This window comes from Zingiber officinale, chromosome 3A, assembly GCF_018446385.1.
Source record: "Zingiber officinale cultivar Zhangliang chromosome 3A, Zo_v1.1, whole genome shotgun sequence".
Taxonomy (NCBI): domain Eukaryota; kingdom Viridiplantae; phylum Streptophyta; class Magnoliopsida; order Zingiberales; family Zingiberaceae; genus Zingiber; species Zingiber officinale.
In genome coordinates this window covers 153,708,198-153,717,741 of record NC_055990.1, presented here as the reverse complement: position 1 = coordinate 153,717,741, position 9,544 = coordinate 153,708,198, and the positions used below count along the sequence as shown (strand labels likewise).

The following is a 9,544-nucleotide window of genomic DNA, read 5'->3' as shown; positions in this document are numbered from 1 at the left end:
CATGACAATGAATAGACTTTAAACAACTTCAAGATCTATAAAAACAAGCTACGTGCTTTGTAGAAATGACAGACTGCATAAGCATTTTTTTTCCACTTGCATCACTCTGATCAACACTATCAATGGTCCAAAACAATTAAGAATTGTGAAATATCTAAACATTTTTCTAGGACTTTTTTTCTCTAAAAGATTATATATATATATATATATATATATATATATATATATATATATATAAAGAAAAAGAAAATCTGAGACTGGACGAATCTGACATCCAAAAAGAAGAGGCAATGCATTTGAGTCGGACATCTCCTGCAATACAAACATACAACCCATCTTTCAAAATCAAACTCACATCAAGTACCAACCAAGTATTCGGAATAGAATTAAAATTGATAGGGTAAGAACCTTTACTAATCATAAAGCCCTTCATCATGCCAGATATCAACTAAAAAATCGACCATTTCCTGTGAAAGCTCAGTCATTGATTAAAAGAACTGATACTGATGAGAGGGTGAAAATGTAGGAAGTGAACTTACTGCTAAAGGAATTGGTTGTGCAAAGGGTTGACTGGTTGAAAGTAAATCCCCATAACTAGTGCTCCAGCTGCATAGAAACATATGCAATGAGTCGACATATTAATTTATTAAGGAAACATTCTAAACCCTTGGTGCAACGGTAAAATTGTTGCCGTGTCACCTAAGGGTCACGGATTCGAGTTTCGGAAAAAGCTTCTTGCAATGCATGGTAAGGCTGTGTGACCCTTCCCTTGGACGCTATATTAGCGGTAGCTTTATGTACTGAACTGCCCTTTTAAGGAAACATTGTAGATAGGGCCAGCAGAATCAAGTAAGATGGATTCGAGAATATATGTACAAATGTCCGTTTACAGTTTTGCACGACCGAACTGTTTTAGACAGTGAAGCATTGAATATCTAAATAAAAAAAGGGCCCCAAATTAAAGGGCCAACCTGAAGATCAATTAATAGGCACTACTAATTAAAAGAAGTATAAAACTTGAAATTCAAAATCTTAAAATGCCGAGTACTAGAAGAGGGAAAATAGACAAAACCTAACCTTATTGTTGCCTCTCTTGTAATTTTACAAGAGCTGCGAGACTGATCACCAATCCACTGTCTTCGCATTTCATTCCATGCGATAGCAGCTACAAGATCAAGTAGAAAACAAAAGTAACATTTAGAGGAATCTCACTATATAAAGAAGGTGGATCGTTTGTGCACTTCAAATACTTTTAGTAATTGGACAAAGAATCTATAAGGTAACTGATGACTGTCAAAATTTATAAGAGCGAAACAAATTAACTTAGCAGGACACAATCCAAATCTAATGGGCAAATGTACATTGTTAATGGAAGACATAAATTTCATATGTTCTATTTAGGAGAATATAAGTAGAAGAGAGGGCCTTGAAATGAGTAAAAACAAATTTGAAAGAGGCAGTTTTAGTAGGAGCATAAGAAACTACAATAGTAAGACATACCAACCTTGGTTGATAAATAAGTTGTCATGATTTTTGCTTGCTGACTTGATCTCTTCCTTTACTGGATCGCATACAGAAGCAAGGTTTCTGTCAAGGGAATGAGCTATGCTAACAGTGTGTTCCATTGCCTCTGGGTTTAAGGACCATTCCCCTTTCGTGTGTGATAAATGCTGAGGAATATTGTCCTTCCCAGATGTGGTTGGTGTTCTTTCAATTGAAGATTGAGGTTTAGCTAGGCCTCCGTTGCAACAACTGCTCTGTATAAGGAAAAAATTAGAGGTCCAAACGCAGAAGAAAATAAGCAGAGTAAACAACTTGAAATTAATAGAATTTAAGATTTCAAGTAAATAAACTGTGCTTCTTGCAGCACAGAGGTTACTTACCCCATGTATGCTATGCAACAAGTGGTTCTTTAAGTGTCCATTTACCAAACAACAACTGCAGATGCAGAGATTCAACTGTACCAAGTAATACAAGATATAAAACTCTGCATCATGTTAAACCAAGAATTTAGTAGCATTATCACCACTCTTCACAAAATAAATTACCCATAAAATAACAATGCCAGATATTACTTGCAGAGAGAAAGGTCATTAAATATTATCTAGAATAATATGACAATTTAAAGGATACAAATAATGGCCACTATAAAATAAACCAGTTCAATTAAACAAATTTTTTTAGATTTAAGTTACCAATCTATTTTTTTTCTAATTTATTATTTTCAATACACCTAGTCTATTTTAGTAGCTTTGGTGAACTAGATTTTTACAGAGCCTAAAACGAGATCCTCATCCCATTGTCTTAACCATCCAAACAATGAAACAATATTCCCCAACCTCTATTTTCTCTCTTGCAAGGTCAATGACAGCAACACAACCTCCACGATCGAGATCACTAAGGCACATGGATCCATCTTGTGTTACCTCATGAAGATCAAAACAACTTTATTCCGAACAGTGGTGCTGCCTTATATCATTGTTGCTATCTTCTACCTTACCTCATATAGACTCATTATTCCAATTCACATAATCCCCATCTCATTTGTGTGCACTTCTACATTCCTCCCTCGTGGAACCATGATATGCATCAAACAACAGTCAGATAAATCCACATGTCAGCACCTCAAGCCACCATCATAGTGCTCCTCGTGCCCATATTCAATGTTGCAAAACCCTTCCCATGCTGCACGTTATCTTCTTCTACTTGATCCAGTCACAGCAATCTTGTGACCCGCAATGGAATCACACTTAGGGTTTCTCTTTATAATGTAGACTATTATATATAACTATATATTGAAAATGATGATATGAAATATTACTAACAAGTTTTAGTGAGAGGATATTGAGATCAAAGGGAGGTCAAGCTTAGATCCGCAAGAGCTAAATTAGACAACCTAAAAAAAGTTTCAGAGAATCAATTGATAAGCTACTAAATAGGCAAGATAAATAAATATAGGATACACCTACCAACCGTCAAAACTACTAATAAGTACCCATTCATAGTTTCTTTTGGTATCACCCCAATCATTCTATTGATTGATTATTCTTTAATCTAATTCTTTCTATCAAAATGGGAGTTTGCTGACTATATCCTTTAGGTACTTGTGAATGCCCAGAAAAAATAGCAATGAATATTATAAAGTGCATGCCAATATATATTGTAACAAAAGGTGGAATCCATCACCCCAGCGGCCCCACACGGTCGGTCCCACGACCATATATGAGGAGGTAAATCGGGAAGATGTAGTTGACTAGTGCGGGGAGGACTTTTTCCTCGGCTTTGCCGAGATTCGAACTCTTGCCCTATTGTAGCAATTCTACCCCGCACTAACCAACTCAACCTTGCCCCGGGGGCACATGCCAATATATATTGAACAATAAGAGAGTACACAATGGAGGAAATTATGAACATATGTGCATAAATTCACAAACCATAAAACTTAACTCTGAATCAAATTATAATTACATTTATTGTTATAGCATGTCGTGCAATATATAACATATAGAAATACAGTTAAAATACCATAAACCCTGATACATTAAAAATAATGAAATCAAATCAAACAAAATTTTTGGTAAGATCTGCCTTATAAATTCAAGTTGAGCATGATGTATATTCATAACCTAGGGCAATTTGGGAAGAGCCAGGTTTTCACAAACCAGCTTGACACCATTCCACCACCTATATTGTCAGTTGACCACCTTAAAGGTTTTTTAATCAAATTACATGAGATTGCAATGGTAAAAGTACCTATTTGTTCATTGTTTCAAAGATCAACCAGAATAGTATGTTTTTTTATTTTAAGTACTAATTAGGTATTTGAATTATAATTTGGCTATCTGTTGGAGTTCAATTAAAGTGGCATGAGGCCTTTTGGGGAGAACCCAAGAGCAAAGTCATGAGGACTTATGCCCAAAGTGAACAATATCATGTCATTGTGGAGATATATGGACATCCTTTGGGCACAGTAAATGGTATTAGAGTCATGGTCCAGACCAAATGTCATGTGGGATGACTTGAACAAAGTTAAGGGTAGGTCAGGTTGACCGGATGCTTGCGAGAAGGTCTGGAGCAGGTCAAGGTAACCGGATGCTAGCGGGGAGGCCCCGAAGCAGGTCAGGATGATCAAATACTCGCGGGGAGGCCCGAACTAGATGCTTGCGAGGAGGCCTGAAGTAGGTGACCGAATACTTGCGGGGAGGCGAGTAGGTCTGGGTGATTGAATGTTCGTAGGGAGGCCCGAAGCAGGTCAAGGTGACTGAATGCTCGCGGGGAGACCTGAAGCAGGTCAAGGTGACCGGATGTGGATGCTTACGGGGAGGCTAGAGCAGGTCAGGGTGACCGGATACTCGCGAGGAAGCCCGGACCATGAGAGTAATTGTGGTCCTTCGTTTGAGGGGAGGATTGTTGGGGTTCAATCAAAGTCCCACATTGGAAAGATTTGGTAAAAATCATGGGTTTAAAAGGATGTAGGATATCTCCATTGGCATGAAGTCTTTTAGAGAGAGCCCAAGAGCAAAGTCATGAGGGTCTAGGCTCAAAGTAGACAATATCATGCTATTGTAGAGATATGTAGGCATCCTTTGGCCAGAACAAATGGTATCAGAGTCGTGGTCCAGACTAGATACCATGTGGTGTGGCCTTGAACGGAGTTGAGGGTAGGGTGGGCCTAGGGTAGGTCAGGTTGACCGGATACTCGTGGGGAGGCCCCGAAGCAGGTCAGGATGACCGGATGCTCGCGGGGAGGCCCGGAGCAAGTCAGGATAACTGGATGCTTACGGGGAGGCCTGGAGCAGGTCAGGGTGACCGGATACTTGCGGGAAGGTGAGTAGGTCAGGGTGATCGAATGCTCGAGGGGAGGCCCGGAGCAGGTCAAGGTGACCAGATGCGGATGCTTGCGGGGAGGCCCAAAACATGTCAGGTTGACCGGATGCTCGTGGAGAGGCCCGGACCATAAGAGTAATTGTGGTCTTTCGTTTGAGAGAAGGATTGTTAGGGTTCAATCAAAGTCTCACATTGAAAAGATTTGGTAAAGATTATAGGTTTAAAAGAATGTAGGATATCTTCATTGGCATGAGGCCTTTTGGGAGAGCCCAAGAGCAAAGCCATGAGGGTCTAAGTCCAAAGTGGACAATATCATGCCATTATGGAGATATGTGGACATCCTTTGGGCACAATACTATAAATGATGTATTACCCTTCCAATTAACCAAGTTCCTAGTTATCATTCTCCACCACCATAGAGAACTGGGATTCCAATAAGCTCAATCTAAAGATTCATTAATGAATAATACATCTTCTATAGGGGAATCACAATATTTGTAATAATTCATGTATCTTACACTTCCCTTCCAATGAATAAGAACCTCGCAATTTCCTTCACAAGATAGACCTAACCCATATGCAAGACACTATTTCCCTCAATGTATGCTACATATTAAACTTTTTTTGTCAAGTAGAGTAATCAACCACTATCATAATATGGAGAATTAGTTAGAACATAAAACTTTTCTAAAAGGAATCAAGACTACTAAAATGTATTTGTAGTAAACAATATTATGTTATTTCATTGTCTTATGAATCACCATGCAATTTCCAATTCTTGATGCAATAAATAACTTAGCATTATAATAAAACTTCCTAGTTTGCTCACAATTACCAATTGGTTGGATTGGTGAGATGGGATAACTAAGTTAGCACCACAATCACAATTTTGATGCTCACAAGATTTGGCAATTGAGGTCATCACAATTACCTTTATCTGATAGTTTGGAAAATAGTTATTATCTTGGTGAAGCTTCAAAGATTTCTTCAAGGTCTTAGATATCAAATTGGGGAATCAAGATAATAGGAGATTCCACGATGATGGTGACAGTGCATCAAGTTGGATTTTCATTATTTTTTTTTTTTGGTCTAAGGCTTCATGAATTTCCTTATCTTTAATGTTGAGGTTTTATACCATTGTGAGTTTGGTTGTTGCCTTCAAGGAATTTAGGGTGGCTTCTCAAATCCACTAATGCTCCATAAGGAGCTAACATCATTTTTGTTGAACCAAAGGCCATCAAGGTATGGGAAAATTCCTAATCAAGTATACCTCATATAACTATGTATATACTAGCTGAATGATCCTGATGTTTCTCAGTGACTACAGTCAACTTGCAACTAGTTTACCTAATTTCCCAATGAGGGAAAAAGTGACCAATAAATTCATAGCATCCATAAACAGTTGCCCCCTTAGATAATTTCATAAAAGTTATTATCTGAGAATTACTTATTTTACTGAATCATATTCATGATAGTTTAGGTTGATACTTTTTTTTCTCCGAGTCTAGAAAATAAATCTCCATCCACCTCTCTTCCAGAGAAAACCAAACAACACCATGTAGCATTCAAGTTTTTGATTTGATAGAATGTTCTAGTGATACCAATCTTTGAGTGCTCTATTTTATTTTCTTTTATCGCCCTATTTGAACTATCTTTTTCTGAACCCAGCAGGAAATTATTGCCAAAGCCTATGCGTGAAACCATAGTTGAACTCTATTCCCTAAAAAACCCACTTTTTTTAGTCATTGGGCAAGGATCAACTAAAGAAAAGATCGTATTCGCTTCCCCTAACCAGAAGAGACTTCAAAATTAGTGCTTGTTTCCATTTCAACCATCCTTTCCAGTAAGAGGAACCAAACGTTTCCCCTCTGCCAGAGGCGAACAAGCGTGATAACAATCAAGAAATTAACATGGTATTCAATAGGGCGATCAATGTCGAATAATTCATGTAGATCCTAGAATCCTTATTAAGAGGAAACAAACGATCCAGAACCCTAAATGCAAATGCTAAAGATAGAACAAATCAATTCGGACAAGTTAAAATATGCATCCACAAGGGGGAAAAACAAGCTCTACAGAGCCAGTAAAGACTCGGATCGAACATTTCAAGATTCCGGGCGTGATGAATATCAAACCAACGATCAAAAAAGGGCAAAGATACGGACATTTACAGCACAGAAAGAGAGTTTGAATCGAACCGAGATTGAACAAGCGCGGGTGCGGTGATTCGCTCTCTTTGTTTTTTTCTTAACGGAGAAGAAACGAATCGAAGCTGTGGACCTCATCGGTGGGGGAGGAAGCAATTTATATAATAGCTTTATAGATTGAGAGACTTTCGTTTGACCCCTAGATGTTTATTCTTTCTCCAAATTTCCCTTATAATTTCCCTTATTATTAATTTTTTTATTCCATACTTCCCTCGCACTTTCAAGAATTTTCACGGACAAGGGTTGGATCCTCAGCATTTAAGAAAAGATAAGGGCAAAATAATAAAAGTTAGTAGGGCTATAAATGAACCGAGTGTTCATTAATAAATTTAGTATTTAATTTGGTAAGAACTTATTTATATTTGTTAATATACATAAAATTAATTAAACAAAAAATTTGAAGTGCTCGTTAAAGTAAATAAATAAGTTTGAACACATATATATTCAACTCGTAAACATTCGTGAATAACATTGAACAATAATCATGAATCATATTCATTAATAAAAAAAAATTTCAATGTGCTAAATAAATAATAAAATTAAATTAAATAAATAAATAAATTTAAATTATCAAGTTCAATAATCAATCAAACAACTAAAAGTTTCAAATAATCAAACAAATTTTAATTGAGAGTTCGATAACATTTAAACGAATCAAGCTCACATCAAGCTCGAACCAAGCTCAAGTCAAGTTTGAATTGAGAGCTTGATAATACTTAAACGAACCAAGCTCAAACAAAACTTCAAACAAATTCAAATTCATAAAAAATAAAACCAACTCAAATTTAAACAATCATTTTAAAACCTCGATTTTTTAGACTCGATTCGACTCGACTTAGTTTGATTATCTAATCAAACACATTTACACATCTTAAAATTCAGTTCAGTTCAATCCATTTACAATCCTAAAAGTGAGAACGTATAAAATAAAATAAAATAAAAATTACTCTTTTATTCTGGACAACTTGATCGCCCACTCAGAATTTATTTGTTCTTCCTAGGGGTGTAATCGAGCCGAGCCGAGCCGAACCAAACTCTTGAATGTTTGAGCTTGGCTCGTTTATAATCGAGTCGAGCTCGAGTTTTATTTAACGAATATATTCATGGCTCACGAGCTTATTTGAGTTTTTATCGAGCCTAAACGAGCTTAATAAATATAAATCATAAATTTAAATATTCATTAAAACCTAAATTATATATTTAGAGAAAATTATAATAATATTATTAAAATTTATAATTTTATTCTAATAAATAAATTTAATATATTTGTCTATATTTTTCATAAGTATAGTGTAAAATCTATAAATTTAATATCAAAACTATTATTTTTTATTTAAAAATTGCTTAATGAGCTTAACGAACGTGTTCACGAGCCGAAATATTACGAAGCTTGAGCTTAGTTTGTTTATTTTAACGAGTCTCATTAAACGAACTCAAACGAACTTTTATCGAATCGAGCTTCAAATAACTCGTGAGCGACTTGGTTCATTTACGCCCCTAGTTCTTCCTAGAATTGCGACAATTATTCATCGCAGCGTTAAAATACCAAAATGCCAAAGAACATGCAAGATTTATGAGAAATTTATAAAATCAAAAGTCCATAGGATTTGTGGAAAAATCAGCCGTCATTGACGAGCTTTCCTTTGAAATCATCGCCTTTACCTGATTAGTGGCTTATGGAAACTCATCCGTCAATATTAGTATAACAAAAAATATTATATTAATTACAGAAGTTTTTTATAATATGTTCTTAAATAATATAAAAGAAGTTAAATTATAGATCCGTTTATAATCGACTTTTAAATTAATTTATTAAGGGGCGGAAGGAAATTGTTTTCGAGATTATTCTTGCTATAAGTCTACCTCTCTAATTCATCTTTAGCCATCGTTGACGAGCTTTGCCTTTGGGATCATCGCCTTTACGTTCATTGTCTTATCTGATGTGCCCTTTAAACTAATCAAAATTTTGTTTGTAAAAATTAAAAGGAGATATTTTTTCAATTATTATTAAAATAGTATTCCATACTACAGCATTTCATTTCTATCCTTAAAAATATTTTTATATTTTTATATATCTACAATATTCATGTTTGGTCAACTCTAAAATCTAACGAAAGGTCAATATTTGTATTTTGTTGCAATAATTAAAAAAATGTAATTACTAATATTGATTAATATTATATTGTAACAATTATTATGGTTCATAATTACTCAGCTACGGGATCATAATTAATTGTAGCCGTTATAAATATCACAATAATTATGTTAAATTATTATTGTTATGTTATAATAACTAGTATTTTACTAGAGGACGCTATTTTATATAATTGATTATTAAAATAAGTTAGTATGAGTATTTGATTAAATAATTAAAATACAAATAAATTAAATTGATTATAGATTAGTACAATTAGAAGAAAAAAAATTATAAATTTTGAAAAACTTCTTTAAATACAAGGTTTGTTGTTAAATTTTTCTGATTGTTGTCTATATCACATATTAAAATTTTT

The 9,544-nt window shown here is 35.0% G+C and overlaps 1 protein-coding gene across 1 annotated transcript; it reads right to left on the bottom strand.

Annotated features, from left to right (window-relative positions):
- Window positions 1–206: 206 nt before the first annotated feature.
- On the bottom strand, window positions 207–7,110 carry LOC122052896. The gene is made up of 7 exons (XM_042614636.1): window positions 7,026–7,110; window positions 1,884–1,958; window positions 1,505–1,757; window positions 1,078–1,165; window positions 540–606; window positions 409–467; window positions 207–312 (listed from the first exon to the last, which is right to left on the bottom strand). The coding sequence occupies exons 3-6, from the start codon at window positions 1,623–1,625 to the stop codon at window positions 414–416; spliced, it is 330 nt and encodes a 109-aa protein (XP_042470570.1). The 5' UTR covers window positions 1,626–1,757; window positions 1,884–1,958; window positions 7,026–7,110; the 3' UTR covers window positions 207–312; window positions 409–413.
- Between the last annotated feature and the right edge of the window lie 2,434 nt (window positions 7,111–9,544).

What these genes read in the sequence shown, in the direction of transcription:
- LOC122052896 (XM_042614636.1), bottom strand. Translation starts at nt 1,625, where the DNA reads ATGGAACACACTGTTAGCATAGCTCATTCCCTTGACAGAAACCTTGCT. An exon ending in CAACTTATTTATCAACCAAG is followed by an intron (nt 1,166 to 1,504) that starts GTTGGTATGTCT and finishes TTGATCTTGTAG; the next exon opens with CTGCTATCGCATGGAATGAA. An exon ending in ACAAGAGAGGCAACAATAAG is followed by an intron (nt 607 to 1,077) that starts GTTAGGTTTTGT and finishes GTTTCTATGCAG; the next exon opens with CTGGAGCACTAGTTATGGGG.